The sequence below is a fragment of the Oncorhynchus keta genome, chromosome 36 (genome assembly GCF_023373465.1).
Source record: "Oncorhynchus keta strain PuntledgeMale-10-30-2019 chromosome 36, Oket_V2, whole genome shotgun sequence".
Lineage (NCBI taxonomy): Eukaryota > Metazoa > Chordata > Actinopteri > Salmoniformes > Salmonidae > Oncorhynchus > Oncorhynchus keta.
The window spans coordinates 1,676,812-1,699,315 of NC_068456.1; the positions used below are offsets into that span (position 1 = coordinate 1,676,812).

General features: G+C 43.4%; 1 protein-coding gene across 1 annotated transcript in view; it reads left to right on the forward strand.

Moving 5' to 3' along the window:
- The window catches only part of LOC118369378 (cadherin-23-like), a 625,272-nt gene that overhangs the window by 417,283 nt on the left and 185,485 nt on the right, over positions 1-22,504 (forward strand). The window contains 6 exon segments of the mRNA XM_052498286.1: positions 788-893; positions 1,243-1,370; positions 2,847-2,919; positions 4,223-4,339; positions 4,938-5,050; positions 8,790-8,897. Of these exon segments, the coding sequence (XP_052354246.1) occupies positions 788-893; positions 1,243-1,370; positions 2,847-2,919; positions 4,223-4,339; positions 4,938-5,050; positions 8,790-8,897 (645 nt within the window).

A 22,504-nucleotide genomic window follows, 5' to 3' on the forward strand; every position in this document is an offset into this window, starting at 1 on the left:
TTATATAGCCCTTCTTACATCAGCTGATATATCAAAGTGCTGTGCAGAAACCCAGCCTAAAAACCCCAAACAGCAAGCAATGCAAGTGTAGAAGCATGGTGGCTAGGAAAAACTCCCTAGAAAGGCTAAAACCTAGGAAGAAACCTACCGAGAAACCAGGCTATGAGGGGTGGCCAGTCCTCTTCTGGCTGTGCCGGGTGGAGATTATAACAGAACATGGCCAAGATGTTCAAATGTTCATAAATGACCAGCATGGTCAAATAATAATAATCACAGTAGTTGTCGAGGGTGAAACAAGTCAGCACCTCAGGAGTAAATGTCAGTTGGCTCTTCATAGCCAGTCATTGAGAGTATTTCTACCGCTCCTGCTGTCTCTAGAGAGTTGAAAACAGCAGGTCTGGGACAGGTAGCACGTCCGGTGAACAGGTCAAGGTTCCATAGCCGCAGGAAGAACAGTTGAACCTGGAGCAGCAGCACTGCCAGGTGGACTGGGGACAGAAAGGAGTCATCATGCCAGGTAGTCCTGAGGCATGGTCCTAGGGCTCAGGTCCTCCGAGAGATATTATCTCTGACTCACTCACTCACTAAGTCAGTCACTCTCTCTCTCTCCCTTCCTACCCAAACCCCCCTTCTTGCTCAGTCAAATTCATATACAAATTGCTTTATTGGCATGATAAACATTGAGTAAATATTGCAAAAGCTCCAATGTTGCAACTGCACTTGAGTTATACACATTGTAATAAAATAAAATAAAAACAAATAACTAATCACTCTATGTCTTTCTCAGGCTACAGATGAAGACTCCCCCCCTAACAACTTCCTGACCTACACCATCACATCAGCATCTGTATTCCGTAGTTACTTCAGAATTATCATGGTGGAGGGCTACGCAGGTCAGCATACACGCAAATAAACACACACACATACATATTGAAATTATACTTCTTTTGAGTAACCTCAAAACCTTTGAGTAAGGCTTTACATAATACAAAGGAACTTATTGTCTTAACATAATACACATTCATTGTGATTTTTGGCTATTGACATTATGAGCAATTTTTACACTAAGTACTGTACATATTTTGTATGTAGGCCTAACTAGAATATAAAGTTGCTGTGTTATGTCATGCTCCTGCTGTAAACCCTGCTGGCTCTACAGTCCTTAGCATCACACACATCCTCAGCACTCTTCTCTCGCCAAGCTCTCCCTCTCTCGTCTCTCCTCCCCTCTCCTCTCCTCAGTGATCAGTGTGAACAGCCCACTGGACTACGAGATGGTCCCTGAAGGACTGATCTACCTGACTGTGATGGCCAAAGACGGGGGGAACCCAGCCCTCAACAGCAGTGTCTCTGTCACCGTGGAGCTGTTTGTCAGTACATCACCCCCCTTTATGCTTTCTAATAGTTTCATCCAAAACTCATGTACCAGGATTGGGTTCAATTCGAATGGAAGTTAGTCAATTTAGGAAGTTACTTGAATTTACAATTTAAAAAGGAAACTTTAGATATAAATCATTTCTCAATTTTAAACTCTATGGGATGGGTGTCCCTAAATGGGACGGTTGTTGCTAACGTGCACTAATGTGACTAGAATGACATTGCATACAAAAGCCAACATTCCGGTACATAGACATGTCTTATATGGGCAGAAAGGTTAAATTATTGTTAATCTAACTGCAGTGTCCAATCAACAGTAGCTATTGCAGTGAAAAAAAAATGTCACGCTATTACTTGAGGAGAGTGCACAACTACAAAAAAAATTATCACTGCAACTGGTGTGATATATTCACCTCTGAAGGTCAATAATGTACTTACATTCAGTAATCTTGCTCTGATGTCTCAACCTGAGGGTCCCAGGGTAAAACTATGTTGTTTCACGACGGTCTAAACCCAGCTCACGTTCCCTATTAGTGGGGGAACAATCCACCACTTGGTGAATTCTGCTTCACAATGATAGGCAGAGCCGACATAGATCTATTTTTATGTTCAAATGTAGGAACTTGGATCTACAGTTTGACCCCTCTGCTGTCTCTGGCTCCACACCCACCCCGCCTGGCCATGTGTGAAAGTTAGTGGCTAAGCTAATGATCCATCATGTATGATATCCCTGGTAGCGTGTAAACTTATGTTTTTTACCATAGCATTTTTTATGTTCTCTATAGTTATGTACTTGAAAATGTATCAATTGGGCAATTCAGCACATTTGGGCAAACTCCTGGCAGACTTGATACAAAAGGTTGTATTGTGGGAAGCTTGTGGAAGGCTATTAAACAATTTAAAGACAATGCTACTAAATACTAATTGAGTGTAATGTAAACTTCTGACCCACTGGGAATGTGATGAAAGAAATAAAAACTGAAATGAATCATTTTCTCTCCTATTATTTTGACATGTCACATTCTTAAAATAAAGTGGTGATCCTAACTGACCTAAAACAGGGATTTTTTTACTAGGATTAAATGTCAGGAATTGTGAAAAACTGAGTTTAAATGTATTTGGCTAAGGTGTATGTAAACTTCCGACTTCAACTCTACCTACACACACACACAGATACACACACTGTACGCCGGATGTCTAAAACCCTGCTGGTACGATATGTTGGAAATCAGAACCATAATAATGAAACAGAGAAATGTCACAGCCTTTAATATCCATTGTTGGACAAACTTACTATTCCGTTATTATCCCTACAGACCGCAGAAAACGGGCTACAAATATATCAACAACATTATACTTCTACTAAGCAAGAGACTGATGTGTTTATTTATTGTTTAAGTAAGGTCTATTTACTGTTCGTGTGATTGTGAAGACTTAGTCTATTTTCTTTGCTCACATTCTCACCTTAGGATGAAAATGACAACCCACCAAAGTTCAGCAAGCCATCCTACATTGCCAAGATCCCCGAGGACATCATTGCAGGTGCGTTGTAGTCATAGAAATAGAACAACTTTATTACATAAATAATTGTATATCTACGGTTGGAGTCGACGACAGCTGGGTTGTGTCTAAAAACCTTACTAGCTGTCAAAAAACCCTGCTTCCTCCATCCTCCAATGCACTTTGGGAGAAAGGCCTGGAGTGGAGGAAACAAGGACAGAGGAAGCAAGGATTTGACAGCTAGTCATGTTTTCAGACACAGCCCTGGTGTTACAATGAGGTCAATGGCTGAGACTGGGGGACTATGAATTCCCTCTGTTCAATTCAAAAAGCTTTGACATAGATCATTACAATTGCCTTTTAAAATAATAATACAGTAATTCAATGACCAAGTCCCAACCTATCACTTCTTACCCTTTACCTTGAGTTTCTTAAACATTAGCTCTTTCAATTATATTCCTTTCTTTGCTTTGTGTCCGTTTTTTATTTGTCAATTTTTTTTTATTTCTTTTTATTTTTCTTAACTTGTCTTATCTTTTTGTGTAGATTTGTATAGTATTTTTAAGTGCTTAGCGAGCCAGTGCAGTTAAATGACTATCGCTATACAGAGCAGAATAGCCGATTATGCTTACTCATTCTCATGAATGTATTCAGTAGACTCTTTCATCCCAGACAATAGATTTGTTTCCAATTGCTGGAGGAAATTAGATATTTGACTACCCCCTCGTCCGTCAAAGCTGCTGCGGAGCTTGGCAAATAGTTCAGACACACACACACACTCACACACTGCCCCCCCACACACACACATATATATACACTGGAGGGCTGATTTGAAAGCAAAGTGGGGCTGGTGAACTGTGAGGCTGGATCATGGGGCTAATTTAGCTAGCTAACACCAGGCCTCTGGACTCAGCCTCTCCCAGCCTCTCATCCCCTTCCCTGGGTATTATTGACCATGGCTCTGCCAGGCTTGGACCACAATGCCAAACAAGCTGATAATCCCCTAATCTATAAACCCACTCACGGCCACTATCCTTCAGTGGAAAGGGGGGATAGAACGTTCCGTTTTTAGAATTATTATCTTCTTCTCTCTCCACTGGCTGTCTGTGTTCTGTTGTTCTTTTTCTGTGTTTCTCTCTTTCTCACTACTCTGTCTCCCTCTCTCTCTTTCACTCTGAATTACCACCCCTTTCTCTACCCCTTTCTCACTGCGATCCCCCATTCTTGTTCCCCCTTCTCTCTTTCACTCCTCATATCCCTTAATTTCTCTCCCCATCCCCCTTGATATCCCTTCTTCTCTCTTCCCCTCTCTTTTACTCACTCCTCATCCGTCTCTCTTCCTCAGGGGCGACAGTTGTGTTTGTGAATGCCACTGATCTAGATGCATCCCGAGAGTTTGGACAGGCCTCCCTCATTTACTCCCTACAGGGCTCCTCCCAGTTCCGCCTCAACACTCGCTCAGGTGTGTGTGCAGTGGTGGACTTAACATTAGGCAACTAAGGCAATTGCCTGGGGCCTCAAATCATCAGAGGGCCTTGTGATTTAATGTTTCTGGGAAGTCGGGGTGTCAACTTACTGTTGGGCATTAGAATCGTAGAGAACAGAAGGAAGGTTGCAATTTAAAAATGTTGTGGTGCATCAGCGGTTTTCCTCTTGTTATGTCAGTCATTGACTGTCACTCAATTAGTCATGTCAGCTAACATTTTATAGAGTGCTAGATGAGTTAGTCTAGCCAGCTACCTTAAACCTTGAAGTAATCATGGCTTAATTACCACCCGGGCACGAACGGCACCTCCAGCGGCCCCCCTCTCGCCGTTTGGGGTCCTGACCTGCATTCCAAATCTCGCTTAGGGCCCCCAAAAGGCTCTGGGACGGGACCTCAGAGTGGCCTCTGCCTGGGGCCTCCAAATCACTATGTCTGCCGCTATGTGTGTGGGTGTCTGTGTGTGTGTGTGTTTGTGTGTGTGGACCTGCATGCAAGAAAGCGAGTGTGTTTTTGTACATGCTTGTGTAGTGTCAGATGTGTGTTTGACCTATATATTACTGTGCGTGTGTTTCAGGAGAGATCACCACTACAGCCTTACTGGACAGAGAGCTGAAGTCGGAGTATATCCTTATTGTCAGAGCAGTGGATGGAGGGGTGGGGCCACTGCAAAAAACTGGCATTGCCACGGTAACCCATCGTCATTTTCATACCTCTTCATGTTTCTTATTGTTCTCAAGCATTTAGATCAGACCTGGGCAATTATTTTCTACGGCCACATTAGAATATATTTTTGTCATCACTGGCCAGAATATATAGGTTGACCCAAACAGTACACACATCTTCTGAACATGACTCCTAATCTTTGTAAAGTTTTGTTCATCGAGAGATGCATAGAACCTCGTCAGTGATATTGTTTTGAATAGTTCTCCAATCACTCCATCAGACTGAAGATCGATAAGCTCAAGTTGCAGGTCAGTGGGAGCGTTATCCACATTGAAGGTGAAAGGAGAGGAAACCAACAGCATGTCATTTTCCAACACTTTGAAAACCTCAAATCGACGAAATAACTCACAGCTCAAAGCACGCAGCAGCAATGTATACTCCTCCCGCTGGTCATCTGATAGGGAACAGACTCGTAGTGTCGGAAGGTGGGTGAGATTGTTGGCTTCTACATGGTGGTTCAGGAGGAGTCATTTTCCCTTGAAGGCTTTGACAAGGCTGTACATCTGATGTGCAAAAAGGCCCTTCCCTTATAGTTTGAAATTCAGTTCATTCATGAGGGCCATGATGTCCACGGTGAAGGCAAAATAAACCAACCATTCGTTATCTTGCAGTTGAGGGAAATCCACATATTTTCCTTTCATTTTCAAAAACTCAGCAATCTCTGACTTCAGGCCCCACACCCTTTTATAAGCACCTTCCCCAAACTCAGCCATCTCACGTTTGAGTGGTAGGGGAATTCTGCATGACCTGACTCTGTCTCTTCCAACAGTGAGAGAACCTGCCTGTGGTTTAAAGAGTTTGCTCTTATGAAGTTTACCACTTTAGTGACCATATCCACAACATTGCTCATTTTCAGAACACATTTACAGAGCACCTCCTGATGAATAATGCAATGCAGGAAAATCATTTTCTGATCTGGGTTCACCTCAACTACTTGATCTTGTATCCTTTTCAAAAGGCCAACGTTTTTTCCTTTCAAGTTTGGACACCCATCGGTGGTCACACTGGATAACTTTTCAAAACTCAGTCCCAGCTTTGTCACACACTTATTAACCTCCTCCAATAAATATTTCCCTTGTCACGCCCTGGCCTTGGTTATCTTTGTTTTTTTTTTTATTATTTTGGTTATGCCAGGGTGTGACATGGGTGATGTATGGTTTTGTCTCATCTAGGGTGTTGGCTTGTCTAGGGGTTTTGTAAGGTTATGGGGCTGTACCCTGTCTAGGTAATTGTATGTCTACGGTTGCCTAGATTGGTTTTCAATTAGGCAGCTGTCTATCGTTGTCTCTGATTGGGAACCATAATATAATAATAATTATTATTATTTAGGCAGCCATATTCTTTGGGTATTTGGGTATTTGGTGGGTGTTTGTTTCCTGTGTCAGTGTTTATGCCACACGGGACTGTTTCGTTGCCAGTTCACTTTATTATTTTGTATTTGTGTTCATGTTTAGTTTTCCTCATTAAAAACCATGGACATCTACCACATTGCGTATTGGTCTGATCCTTGTTTCACCTCTTCAGAAGAAGAGGAGGAAATCTGCCGTGACAGAATCACCCACCACAACAGGACCAAGACGCGTGGTGACAGGCAGCGGCAGCAGGAGCAGCGCAATCAGAACTTCTGGACTTGGGAGGAGATCCTAGACGGGAAAGGACCCTGGGCACAGCCAGGAGAATATCGCCGCTCCAAATAAGAGCTGGAGGTAGCGACGGCGGAGAGGCGCTGGTTTGAGGAGGCAGCATGGCGGCGCGGATGGAAGCCCGAGAGTCAGCCCCAAACATTTTTGGGGAGGTGGCACACAGGAAGTGTGGCGAAGCCAGGTAGGAGACCTGCGCCAACTTCTTGTGCTTACCGGAGGGCGAGAGAGACCGGGCAGGCACAGTGTTATGCTGTGGGGCGCACAGTGTCCCCAGTGTGGGTGCATAGCCCGGTGCGGTACATACCAGCTCCTCGTATCGGCCGGGCTAGAGTGGGCATCGAGCCAAGTGCTATGAAGCCGGCTCTACGCATCTGGTCTCCAGTGCATCTCCTTGTGCCGACATACATGGCACCAGCCTTACGCATGGTGTCCCCGGGGCTATTCCACCTCGCCGCACTGGCAGGGCGACTGGGAGCGACCACCAGGTAAGGTCGATGCTCAAGAGCTCCAGTGCGCTTACACGGTCCGGTCTATCCAGTGCCACCTCCACGCACCAGCCCTCCAGTGGCAGTTCCCCACACCAGGCGTCCTGTGCGTGTACAGAGCCCAGTACTCCATGTTCCTCCTCCCCGCACTCACCCTGAGGTGCGTGTCCTCGGCCCAGTACCACCAGCGCCGGTACCAGGCCTACAGTGCGCCTCGCCTGTCCAGAGCTGCTAGAGTCTCCCGCCTGTCCAGAGCTGCTAGAGTCTCCCGCCTGTCCAGAGCTGCTAGAGTCTCCCGCCTGTCCAGAGCTGCTAGAGTCTCCCGCCTGTCCAGAGCTGCTAGAGTCTCCCGCCTGTCTAGAGCTGCTAGAGTCTCCCGCCTGAGCTGCTAGAGTCTCCCGCTAGAGTCTCCCGCCTGCCGGTCTGCTAGGATCCGCCAGAGCCGCCGGTCAGCCAGGATCCGCTAAAGCCTTCAGCCAGTCTGGAGCTGCCCTTCAGTCCGGAGCTGTCCCTTCAGTCCGGAGCGTATTGGTCCGATCCTTGTTTCACCTCTTCAGAGTAAGAGGAGGAAATCTGCCGTGACATCCCTGTGGTTGTGCTCTTCATTGACTGCAAGAATAACAACAACTGTGCCGTGTCACGTGCATCAGCTCTCATCCCAGGGCCAAGGAAAAAGAGGTGAAATCTTTTACCTTGTCTTTCAACTGTTGTTCCATATGCCGTGTCACTGTTCGCATTGACAAGAAAACATTTTCAAACAGCTCTTTCTTGTCGGGGCCTAGTATTCCTGCAGAGTCAATTAAACATTATTCAATGAATTCGCCCCCTCAGAAAATATCTTGCTATGTTTAGCAATTTTGTGGGACAGTACATAGCTAGCTCTCGCAATTCTGTCATTTGCTGAATGCAGTTTTGTGAAAAGTCCTTGCTGCTTTTGCAACTGAGAAATCAACTCCTTCGATGCACTCTGCTTCGAAGACAGACATATTCCTATATTTCTCTGCATGCTTCGTCTGGAAGTGTCAGGACAAGTGGTAGTCTCTCAAGACAGCAACGCTCTCTTTGCACCCTAAGCACACAGCGTTTCCTGATACCACAATAAATAAATATTTTGTTGTCCACTCTTGCTGGAACACCCTACGTTCAATGTCTACTTTCCTTTTCATTGAAATATTTGAAATCTTTTTTTAGCCATTTCTAGCGATCGACTATTTGTAACTGTGACGTGTGTGTCAGCCTGTCAGTCACTGTCTGTCCTCATGCAGTTGTTATTTATACGTGCCTTCAAAAGAAATCTCCCACAAGTGGTGGGTGTTAAATCGTTACACAAAGGTGAGTATTCATTGGAGTTTTAATTTGAATAACAAATGTTTTTTTTCAAAACTTTACTATCGCAAATTCTTTGTGATCTGAGCATGATTCCGTGGGCCGTATTGAATCAGGTCGCGGGCCGCATAGGCCTGATTTTGCCTAGGCCTGATTTAGATGCTGCTTTTCACTTTCTCTCTCTCTTCTATCTCTATGCCTTCAACTGAAATCAGAACATTCATCAACCCTTTCTTCTCCTCCCTCCAGGTGAACATCACCGTCCTGGACATCAACGACAATGCCCCTATGTGGCGAGATGAGCCCTACCATGCCAACGTGGTGGAGATGAGCCCCATGGACACTGACGTAATCTCTGTGAGTTCAGCCTTCCTTGACCTTTGATGCCCTGACCCACAAAGATACGCTTTGACTTGTAGATAAGACAGACAGATCATTGACTTTTTTGTGGATATTATTTTTCCTGTTCTGACTTGCCTAGTTAAATAAAGGTTAAATATTTTTTTAATTTTTATTAAATAAAAACGAAACTGAAAGGGACTAGGAACTTTAAATGCATTTGAATGCTTCTCCCTTAGATCAGATATGACTTCGGGGTATTTCGGTGGAATTTTTTTTACTGTGCTGTACAATGTGTAGCCTGAGGAAACATACTAAATGGATTACAGTTCAGGGATTTAGAGACACTTCTACAGGTAATGCGGATTCTGCTGACAGACAAAGACTTAATTTCAGCATATTTAGACCGAACTTCCGGCGCCGACAGAGATGGCCGCCTCGCTTCGCGTTCCTAGGGAACTATGCAGTTTTTTTTTTTTTTTTTTTACGTGTTATTTCTTACATTAGTACCCCAGGTCATCTTAGGTTTCATTACATACAGTCGAGAAGAACTACTGAATATAAGATCAGCGTCAACTCACCATCAGTACGACCAAGAATATGTTTTCCGCGACACGGATCCTGTGTTCTGCCTTACAAACAGGTCAACGGAATTGATTCCATGCAGCGACCCCAAAAAACGACTTCGTAAAAGAGGGAAACGTAGCGGTCTTCTGGTCAGACTCCGGACACGGGCACATCGTGCACCACTCCCTAGCATTCTTCTTGCCAATGTCCAGTCTCTTGACAACAAGGTTGATGAAATCCGAGAAAGGGTAGCATTCCAGAGGGACATCAGAGACTGTAACGTTCTCTGCTTCACGGAAACATGGCTCACTGGAGAGACTCTATCCGGGGCAGTGCAGCCAACTGGTTTCTCCACGCATTGCGCCGACAGAAACAAACCTCTTTCTGGTAAGAAGAGTGGCGGGGGCGTATGCCTCATGACTAACGAGACATGGTGTGATGAAAGAAATATACAGGAACTCAAATCCTTCTGTTCACCTGATTTAGAATTCCTCACAATCAAATGTAGACCGTATTATCTACCAAGAGAATTCTCTTCGATTATAATCACAGCTGTATATATCCCCCCCCCCCAAGCAGACACATCGATGGCTCTGAACGAACTTTATTTAACTCTTTGCAAACTGGAAACCATTTATCCGGAGGCTGCATTCATTGTAGCTGGGGATTTTAACAAAGTTAATCTGAAAACAAGACTCCCTAAATTCTAACAGCATATCGATTGCGCAACCAGGGGTGGTAAAACCTTGGATCATTGTTACTCTAACTTCCGCGACGCATATAAGGCCCTGCCCCGCCCCCCTTTCGGAAAAGCTGACCACGACTCCATTTTGTTGAACCCTGCCTACAGACAGAAACTTAAACAAGAGGCTCCCACGCTGAGGTCTGTCCAACGCTGGTCCGACCAAGCTGACTCCACACTCCAAGACTGCTTCCATCACGTGGACTGGGACATGTTTCATATTGCGTCAGATAAAAATATTGACGAATACGCTGATTCGGTGTGCGAGTTCATTAGAACGTGCGTTGAAGATGTCGTTCCCATAGCAACGATAAAAACATTCCCTAACCAGAAACCGTGGATTGACAGCAGCATTCGCGTGAAACTGAAAGCGCGAACCACAGCTTTTAATCAGGGCAAGGTGTCTGGTAACATGACCGAATACAAACAGTGCAGCTATTCCCTCCGCAAGGCTATTAAACAAGCTAAGCGTCAGTACAGAGACAAAGTAGAATCTCAATTCAACGGCTCAGACACAAGAGGCACGTGGCAGGGTCTACAGTCAATCACGGACTACAAGAAGAAACCCAGCCCAGTCACGGACCAGGATGTCTTGCTCCCAGGCAGACTAAATAAAAACATGCGGTCTCTCCTTCACTGCAGCCGAGGTGAGTAAGACATTTAAACGTGTTAACCCTCGCAAGGCTGCAGGCCCAGACGGCATCCCCAGCCGCGCCCTCAGAGCATGCGCAGACCAGCTGGCCGGTGTGTTTACGGACATATTCAATCAATCCCTATACCAGTCTGCTGTTCCCACATGCTTCAAGAGGGCCACCATTGTTCTTGTTCCCAAGAAATCTAAGGTAACTGAGCTAAACGACTACCGCCCCGTAGCACTCACTTCCGTCATCATGAAGTGCTTTGATAGACTAGTCAAGGACCATATCACCTCCACCCTACCTGACACCCTAGACTCACCCCAATTTGCTTACCGCCCAAATAGGGCCACAGACGATGCAATCTCAACCACACTGCACACTGCCCTAACCCACCTGGACAAGAGGAATACCTACGTGAGAATGCTGTTCATCGACTACAGCTCGGCATTCAACACCACCTCCAAGCTCGTCATCAAGCTCGAGACCCTGGGTCTCGACCCCGCCCTGTGCAACTGGGTACTGGACTTCCTGATGGGCCGCCCCCAGGTGGTGAGGGTAGGCAACAACCTCTCCTCCCCGCTGATCCTCAACACGGGGGCCCCACAAGGGTGCGTTCTGAGCCCTCTCCTGTACTCCCTGTTCACCCATGACTGCGTGGCCACGCACGCCTCCAACTCAATCATCAAGTTTGCGGACGACACAACAGTGGTAGGCTTGATTACCAACAACGACGAGACGGCCTACAGGGAGGAGGTGAGGGCCCTCGGAGTGTGGTGTCAGGAAAATAACCTCACACTCAACGTCAACAAAACTAAGGAGATGATTGTGGACTTCAGGAAACAGCAGAGGGAACACCCCTATCCACATCGATGGAACAGTAGTGGAGAGGGTAGCAGTTTTAAGTTCCTCGGCATACACATCACAGACAAACTGAATTGGTCCACTCACACTGACAGCGTCGTGAAGAAGGCGCAGCAGCGCCTCTTCAACCTCAGGAGGCTGAAGAAATTCGGCTTGTCACCAAAAGCACTCACAAACTTCTACAGATGCACAATCGAGAGCATCCTGGCGGGCTGTATCACAGCCTGGTACGGCAACTGCTCCACCCTCAACTGTAAGGCTCTCCAGAGGGTAGTGAGGTCTGCACAACGCATCACCGGGGGCAAACTACCTGCCCTCCAGGACACCTACACCACCCGATGTTACAGGAAGGCCATAAAGATCTTCAAGGACATCAACCACCCGAGCCACTGCCTGTTCACACCGCTATCATCCAGAAGGCGAGGTCAGTACAGGTGCATCAAAGCTGGGACCGAGAGACTGAAAAACAGCTTCTATCTCAAGGCCATCAGACTGTTAAACAGCCACCACTAACATTGAGTGGCTGCTGCCAACACACTGACATTGACACTGACCCAACTCCAGCCACTTTAATAATGGGAATTGATGGGAAATGATGTAAATATATCACTAGCCACTTTAAACAATGCTACCTTATATAATGTTACTTACCCTACATTATTCATCTCATATGCATACGTATATACTGTACTCTATATCATCGACTGCATCCTTATGTAATACATGTATCACTAGCCACTTTAACTATGCCACTTTGTTTACTTTGTCTACATACTCATCTCATATGTGTATATACTGTACTCGATACCATCTACTGTATGCTGCCCTGTACCATCACTCATTCATATATCCTTATGTACATATTCTTTATCCCCTTACACTGTGTATAAGACAGTAGTTTTGGAATTGTTAGTTAGATAACCAACAAGTAATCACTGCATTGTCGGAACTAGAAGCACAAGCATTTCGCTACACTCGCATTAACATCTGCTAACCATGTGTATGTGACAAATAAAATTTGATTTGATTTTTAACCCACTGTACTCTGACAGAAAATATACAATACATTTCCCACAGTGCAAATCAACTCAGAGGGCTCTATTTTAACAAACCTGACACAATGGTAAATCCTATCACTGGCAGTAGCGCTATAGGTCAGAGGGTGTATCAGAAATATTTTTGCTATTTTCACTGCAGGAATTATGAGCACAATAGCTGTCGGTGGCAAAAGGAGCTTGGTTTTCAATCAACACGTTCCATGGCTTAATACTGCATGCATTTGTCTTAAGTTCTGTAGGTTATTGATGGTCTTTGCATTGTCAACAACTCCAATACGGCTGGGGTCACGGAATATTCTTGTTCTAGTCCATTGTTGATTGATACTATAGTTTATTAAATAGCATAGGCTACAGTAATGAGTTGTAACGATTGACTGATACTCATGGTCCCGGTTTAAATGTTTTAAAGGTTCCGCAGAATTATCCTATTTCCCAAATAAAAATAGTCTTTGAATGACCAAAACATCACCCATAATATTTGTACGCTATTAACCTTTGCATACGTGCCAACACACAGGTGTGATCATTCTACAGTGGTCCCTGTAGCATAAGATCAAAGCGGTGTGGTTAGAAAAAACGTCCAGTTTAGGTATGACACAACAATCAGCATTTGAGCTGGGCACACGTTCTTTTCAGAAACATTTTGCACAAATACAGTGCTTACAATTTTTTTTCTTTTTTTTCACCTTTATTTAACCAGGTAGGCCAGTTGAGAACACGTTCTCATTTACAACTGCGACCTGACCAAGATAAAGCAAAGCAGTGTGACACAAACAACAAAACAGAGTTACACATGGAATAAACAAGCTTACAGTCAATAACCCAATAGGAAAGAAAAGTCTATATACAGTGTGTGCAAATGGCGTGAGAAGGTAAGGCAATAAATAGGCCATGGTAGTGAAGTAATTACAATTTAGCAAATTAACACTGGAGTGATAGATGAGCAGATTGTGATGTACAAGTAGAAATACTGGTGTGCAAAGAGCAGAAAAGTAAATAAATAAAAATATGGGGATGAGGTAGGTAGATGGGCTATGTACAGCTGCAGCGATCGGTTAGCTGCTCAGATAGCTGATGTTTAAAGTTAGTAAGGGAAATATAAGTCTCCAGCTTCAGCAATTTTTGCAATTATGTCCAGAATGTGAGCAGTTAATTTTTGGATGCAATGTTCAGACATTCACAGAAGTAGATACAGTAAAACACAATCATCCAAACTGAAAAAATGTAGGCCTCATTTGTCCTCAATTAGCGCATCACAAACAGTCATATTTTTATAACTCTCGGCTGACAGACTACAATCTGAATTAACTACTAGCAATTATTATTTATAATTAATCCATCACGGGTGACCTCACCATTGATCGAAATAATTGAGTAAAACACTTTCTAGAAATCGAAAGTAATCCGACGATGGGTAGTTTCTGCGCATTGCCACGTTTGTTTTTTCACAGAAACCAAAGATCAGAGAGAACAAGATGAGTTTGGTCTGTTTATAGTATGCATGTTAAAGGGGGTGTGTCGTCTACCATCGTTCACATCCCACCATTCCCTTCCGGAAGATCTCGTAAAATGAGTGAACCTTTACTGACCTCAATTTTTTTATAACATCCTTACGTGAAAACCCAGACTGCATTGTATGTCAACAAACTTGGCTCTACACATAGCTGGAATTAGCTAAGCTCATCATAATCAGTACAAACTTCAAAAAAGTGTTTTACACACGTGTCCGTTACAATCTATGCAAGAATCTGAATCCATGTTTTGTCACCAGTACTTGAAACCATGTGAATAAAACAGTACATTTATAAATAAGTATCACAACTTTTTCTGATAGTGATTTATTGATACAAGCGGAGCGTGCCAGCAGTCAATCACCTAACCTCTCACTCCCACTCAGCCATTCAGTGTTGTTGTTCATGTATGTAGCTAGTGAGCTAAGCTGTAGCATTAGCAATGTCTTTCAAAAGGAGACAACTCACAAATGTGGAAATTCTGTAGATTTTTTTTTTTTATTCTGACAATGAGTCTGAGTATGAAAGTCAGGAATCAGATTCTGACAGTGACAGTGAGGAGCTGCCCCCCAACCTTGTGGCCATTGAGGACCCTGAATCTGAGGACCCCTTGTCCACTGATGAAGTCCCCGGTCCCTTTGAAGATGCTGGTGGTGATGGAGGCAGACCGATAATGGATGAAGTACAGGAGTTCTGTGGTAGCTGGAAGGCTGCCAGTCATTTCACCCCTCTTGGCCTTGCTGTTTGCTTTGATGAGTCCCAGTCTGGAGTGCAAAGCCCCTTGCTTTTTCCATCTGAGGCAGAGTGCTTCAAGTTGTTTCTGACAGAAGTGATGGGAGACATAGTAGAAGAGACCAATCGCTATGCCTTTGAGCTACAGGAGAAGAGAGAGGAAACTCTCTAAATGTGTGACAACAACAATTAGTGAAATGTATACCTCCCTGGTGACATTCCTCATGGGAATAGTAAAGAAGAACTCCCAAAGAGAATACTGGAGCACAGATCCTATGTTTGCAACTCCCTTCTTTGCCACCCTCTTTTCCCAAGACCACTTCCTAGTGCTGCATGTGATGCCTGCATTTCGTCAACAATGCTACTGCCAACCTAAATGACCCTTTAAACAAGATAAGACATTTTCTTACCAGCCTGACATCAGCATTTGGTTGGGTCTTTGTGCCATACAAGGACCTATGCATTGATGAATCCCTGATGTTATGGAAAGGTAGGCTGGCGTTCTGTCAATATATACCCTCCAAAAGAGCTCAAGTTCTTTGTCATGTGCGACTTGAAGACAGGATTTGTGCAGGACATTATAGTCTACACAGGGTCCACCACTGTCATCCAACATTATGAGGGGCTTGGTGTGTCCAGGTCTGTGGTGATGACCATGCTGGCTCCTCATCTCGGCAAGGGACACACTTTGTATGTGGACAATTGGTACAGCAGTCCCACACTCTTCCAGCATCTGCTCTCCAACAGCACAGGGGCCTGTGGCACAGTCAGGTCAAACAGGAAGGGGATGTCGGCATTCGGAAGCAGGAAGATGCAGAGAGGGGAGGTGGAGTTCAAGGAGAATGGTCAACAGCTGGCAGTAAAGTGGCATGACAAACGAGACGTCCGTGTCCTCTCCACTTTACATACAGGAACCATGTCGGCCACAGGGAAGGTGGACCACTTGACAGGCGAGAGAAAGATCACACCAGACTGTGTTTGACTATAACCTCAAAATGTGGGCAGTGGATAAGGTGGACATGATGAACAGCTTTGTGGAATGCACTCGGAAAACTACCGAGTGGTATAGAAGATATTTTTTCCATCTGATCGACATTGCTGTCCTCAATGGCCACATAATTCACCACCAACTAACAGGTGAGATGATTACCGAACAAGGTATTTTTTTGTAATTGGACGTACAGTTCACATACAGCTCCATTACGCAATTATTGTGACAATATCTCACCCACCTACCCACTGCCTCATCATCCTCTCCCTTCCCTCATCCTCCCCACTCCCTCATAGGTAAAGTAATTACCTACCAAAAGTATAGAGAGAACCTCATGAGAGAGCTGCTGGAGGAGCACCACACCCCTCGGCGCCCATCCACTGGGGGCTGTCCTGCTGCATACAATCCCCTACGCCTCACTGCACGGCATTTTCCCTGTGAAGTCTCTCAAAGTGCTGCTCAAGGTAGTCACACAGGGAGGCCCAGCAAAGTCTGCCTGCCTGGCACCAGGAGGAGGAGGCAGAGGAAGTTGACAAAATAGATGTGTGTAGCTTGTGATACACCTCTGTGTTCCACCATGCTTTGGGGTGCATCATATGCTCAAGCCCCATTGAACACATGTGCAGCAATTACTGACTGACTGACCTGACAGGTGACCTGCAATGATACTATGCCTTTAGAGGTGGAGGGTGGAAATGCAGTCGATGCTCAGTCACTGCATGAACATGAAATACAGGTTATGCATATTCAGGTTTTTTCCCCTCTAGTAAAACAAGTTTGTTGATGTTGTTCAACCAACCACCACCAATACTGCAATAAAATAGACAACTATTACGTATTGGCCTGTGTTTTCTTGCTATGTTTTCATCCAGTAAAACTGTTAAAAGCTGGCCTCAATCTTCAGCTCCAAAGATGTCCAGTTATGATATTGGCAAATAGTTTTTGTGTGTGTGTATTCTGAAAGTACAGAATAAAGAGGAATTATTAGTCATTAGAATACAATATCAAGATATAGCAATAAAACAATATTACAAAGAAGTAACATAACACTGCTACAAAAACAATATATTGCATTGAGATCCCGTGCCTTATGACTCCCAAGTGGCGCAGCATTCTAAGGCCAGGGTGGCTTCAAAATACAACACAAGCTAATACTTCTCTTATGCAATGAGCATTGTTTTATGGAGCTAATAGAAGAATGTAGCTAGCTACATAAGCACAATTAAATATAGCACCATAAAGGTTATGAAATGAGTAATGTTACCTTGCGTGTTCGTGGTTATAAGGAATATACACAAATGTTATGCTCCATACGTAGTGAGCTACAGTAGAAATTACATACCACGACATACACAAACTATAACGAAATAAGGCACTTACATTGATAAAAACGCACACATTTCCAAAGTTATTATTAGTAATGAAAACAACAATGACTGCGATGCGGGCACCAGACAAATGGTGGATGCCTGGCTGCAGTTGGTGTTCTCATTGATATGTATGGCTGCCAGGAACAGCCTAAAATGATAAGGGTTTGTTTAGGAAAAATTTGTCATTGCGCATTACAGATGATGAAAAACTAACTTTTGTGATGTAATATACCTGCACAGGATTCCAAAGTTGGAAAAAACACAATATTGGGCGTAAACCTAAGAATGAGGCTGTGGAAGCCTTCCAGGGCAGAGTTCTGGTAGAGGGGATTCAACTTGGCAAAATCCAAAATGGTTTGGTTGTTGGAATAGAGGTGAGTAGTATTATTATAGGATCGTCGTGTGTGGTCATTCGGCAAGTGATTGAAAAGGGATGTCCCCTTGCTACCCTCTGTTCACCACATGCTCCAGTACTCGTCGACCAGTAGAGGTGGTTGGTGATGCTCTGCACCCATTTTTTCAACATCAGACATTCCTTGTCCTTGGCTACTACCTCCACTTCCCTAGAAATACTTGATTATTTTTTTATTTGACCTTTATTTAACTAGGCAAGTCAGTTAAGAATTTGTTCTTATTTACAATGACGGCCTATACCGCCCAAACCTGTACGATGCTGGGCCAATTGTGCGAACGCCCTATGGGACTCCCAATCACAGTCAGTTGTGATACGGCCTGGATTCGAACCAGGGTGGCTGTAGTGACGCCTCTAGCACTGAGATGCAGTGCCTTAGACCGATGCGTCACACAGAAGGAAATATTGATTTGATCAACCATAACTTGATATTTCCTTTACATTGTAAGGGGTAAGCTTGCTTTAGCTCGATGGGTGAGAGCATTTTGCACTTTTGGGATTGTTGTACCAATCTAGCTAAATCAAGCATTTTAGCTAATTAGCATCTTTTTAACTAATTTAAAAATATAGATATTTTGCAACTACTTAGCATGTTAGTTCACCGTTCCCCTAACCGTCAGCATTTTAGGTAACCCTTCCCCTAACCTTAACCTAACTCCTAAACTTAACCCCTAACCCTAGCCAGCTAGCTAATGTTAGCCACCTAGGCACCTAGCTAGAATTTGTAACATATAATACATTTAGCAAATTCTTAAAACATATTGCACATTTTGGATATACGGAACCTATACTACAAATTGTAATTCGTAACATATCATTCAAAATGGGTGATGGACATCCACAAATTAATACTTAACATACGATATGTAACATACTGTATCTATCAGGTTTGAAGGTGAGACCCAGATGCAGACTGTGGCAAAGTAACAATGTTTATTACAGCAACAGGGCAGGCAAACGACAGGTCAAGGCAGGCAGGAGTCGATAACCAGAGTAGTTGGGGAAAGGTGCAGGCAGGCTCAGGGTCGGGTCAGGTAGAGGTCGGTAATCCAGAGGTGGGGCAAAGGTACAGGACGGCAGGCGGGCTCAGGGTCAGGGGCAGGCAAGGGTCAAAACCAGGGAGGTGAGAAAGGGAGACTGAAAAGCAGGAGCTGAGACAAAGAAAATGCTGTTTTGACTTGACGAACTGGCAACAGACCATCCGAGAACACAGGTATAAATATACAGGGGATAATGGGGAAGATGGGCGGCGCCTGGAGGTGAGGTGGAGACAATCACAAAGACAGGTGAAACAGATCAGGGTGTGACAGTATCACACCGTACTAAATGGAGTGTCCCAGATTTACATACAGAATAGTATGAAATGCTCTGAGATTAGGATGCCCCTGATCCTGAAACACCTTGACCAACCAAAAACCTACACCAGAGCATTCTTTATAGATTTTTCCTCTGCCTTTAACTCCCTATAAACCACACCTTCTACTAGCCAAAATGAATGAACTGGACATTAACCCACCCCTCATTCACTGGTATCACTAATTTCTAAGTGATATCTGCGTGGCACCATCAGCATTCAAATGCTTGCAAAATGGCTTGCGCAATATTAGGCTTTATTAGTGGAGTGACAACCAATGTAAATTGCTAGGTTATTGTTATGAAATACGCTGTTGAAAATTGTGTTTTACCAGAATAAAAGTAAACTACTGGAGGCACAACTCTCATATGGCTATAACTGCTGATCGATGCTTAGCCTACATCCGATTTTATTTTGATTGTTCGGGTTTACCTTCAGCAATATTTTTGGTAGTTTTGCTTTAAACAATCATGGTCATTTTTTTTAAATACAGGGTAAAGTTGATAGGGATCTCTTTTGCGAGCCGCACTGAAAGGCCGAAGCAGGAAGAGGAGAGATGCCCAGTGAAAAAAAACTTCTAAATGTTCAAAACCATTCGATTTTGAGACCGGGTGAAAGCCAAAATTGTGCTATAAATCAAAAATAATTTTTAAAGATAGATTTTGACATTACTATCTCAAACACTTATTATCTCCAAAAAAATGACAAGTTCATTAGTAAATGATGGTGATTTCAGATAAAAGTGGGGGGACAAAAAAACATATATTGCCTAATCTGATAGTGGGGTGCTACAGTGGTTCTTCCTTTAAAAGTAGCATCGTACTGCAGCTTGCGGGCTGCCGCAGAATTCCGTCACGTTATTTAAGTGTTAGCCAATGTTGCCATTAATGCTAGTTAGTGCTAGTTTGAACACCAGAGGGCATCTTTGAGAAGCATTTAAATATACAGTACATCATTCAATCAATCACTAATTTGTGCATGTCATCACACAGCATCCATGTCTTTAAATACAGTCAAGCATTTTAGTTATAAAACTAAATAACAAAAGGAGCGTTGATTGCTTTTACAATCACGGCTAAATTGATTGAATTAAGTAGGCCTTTATGCCAATAAGTAAGTTACGCTAAAACAGCTACAGTAACAAATTATTTTCTTGGAATAGAAACTCATTGTACAGTGCCATAATTTCAGAACGGAAACCCTTAGGCCTACAGTACATGTGCTACAGTAAGAAATGCATTTTCGTTTGTTCATCAAATTAATTTAAGCTACATTTCTAAAGATAAACCCCATATAGCCTGTTCTATTCGATGCTCCCTTTGACTTTCAATAACTTAGCTGCTCAAAGATTCCCTCTGGTGGGCAAACTAGCACTAACTACCATTAATGGTAACAATGGCCGACACTGAAATAACGTGCCACAGAATTTTGCGGCAGCTCGCAAGCTGTGCAGCAGTACTTTTAAAGGAAGAACCACTTTATACACCTTTTTTATGGATAGGCCCCTTGGCTGCAAGGTCAAGATAATAAAAACACACCCAACGACACACTACTGTTGAACCAGACTTTGTTATAGCAGGATAATGGCTTGGTTTTTCATTGTGTGGAATGGAAATCAAGCAACAGTTACAGTAAAATAAATGTTTCTGAATACGTGGGTCAACGGTGTAATCTCAACTCGCGTTTCATGATGGGCACATGTACAAAATATATGGAGGGGGTTTTATGCAAGTCCAAAATAATAACGTCAACTGGCTAAAATAATGCACAATAGCCTACACAAATAAAAAGGGTGTCGGCCCACCGTTTGCTACACCCAAACGTAATATTTTCATAAAGCTTTGGTGATTAGATTTATTTCAAAGCAGTCTCGCGAGCCAAAGCTTTTATGGATAGGCTTGGCTACTAGTAGTTTGCGAATGCATTGGGCAGAACATAAAAAACAGCATCATTGAGGGGAGAGGAGGCTATGCTTTTTATAAATCAAATTAAACTTAATGGAAAATGTTTCTGAATACAAACTTATTTGGGCTGCAATCCCGTTAACGGGATTGATATGACAACAGCCAGTGAAAGTGCAGAGTGCCAAATTCAAACAACAGAAATCTCATAGTTAAAATTCCTCAAACATACATGTATCATACCATTTTAAAGGTACTCTTGTTAATCCCACCAAAGTGTCCGATTTCAAATAGGCTTTACAGCGAAAGCACCACAAACGATTATGTTAGGTCACCGCCAAGTCACAGAAATTCTGCCATTTTTCCAGCCAAAGAGAGGAATCACAAATAGAGATAAATGAATCACTAACCTTTGATCTTCATCAGATGACACTCATTGGACTTCATGTTACAAAGTTTTGTTCGATAAAGTGCATATTTATATAAAAAAATCTCAGTAAACATTGGTGCGTTATGTTCACTAGTTCCAAAAACATCCGGTGATTTTTGCAGAAATACTCATTATAAATGTCAATGAAAATACAATTGTTAGACACTTCTCCTTAATGCAACCGCTGTGTCAGATTTCAAAAAAACTTTATGGAAAAGGCAAACCATGCAATAATCTGAGTACAGCTTTCAGACAACAAAGCAGCCAAAAATATATCCACTATATTGGGTAGTCAACAGAAGTCAGAAATAGCATTATAAATATTCACTTACCTTTGATGATCTTCATCAGAATGGACTCCCAGGAATCCCAGTTCCACATTAAATGGTTGATTTAGTTCGATAATGTCCATCATTTATTTCCAAAGAGCTACTTTTGTTAGCATGTTTGGTAAACAAATCCAAAGTCATGAAGCGCGTTCCCTAGTTGGAGACGAAATGTCAAAAAGTTCCATTACTGTCTGTAGAAACATGTCAAACGATGTATGGAATCAATCTTTATGATGTTTTAACATAAAAACGTCAATAATGTTCCAACCGGAGAATTCCTATGTCTGTAGAAAAGCAATAGAACAAGAGCTAACTTCCTCGTGACCGCGCCACAGAGCCTGTGGCACTCTGCCAGACACCTGGCTCAAACAGCCTTTATGAGCCCCCACCTCACAGTAGAATCCACAAACAAGTGTCTAAAGATGCTTGACATCTAGTGGAAGCCCACTGTGTATACATTAGGAGCTCGACCAACCTCAGATTTCCCACTTCCTGTTTGGATTTCTTCTCAGGTTTTTGCCTGCCATATGAGTTCTGTTATACTCACAGACATCATTCAAACAGTTTTAGAAACTTCAGAGTGTTTTCTATCCAATACTAATAATAATAATATGCATATATTAGCAACTGGGACTGGGGAGCAGGCTGTTTACTCTGGGCACCTCTGGGCACGTTTCATCCGAGCTACTCAATACTGCCCCTGCAGTCATAAGAAGTTAATCCATGAGC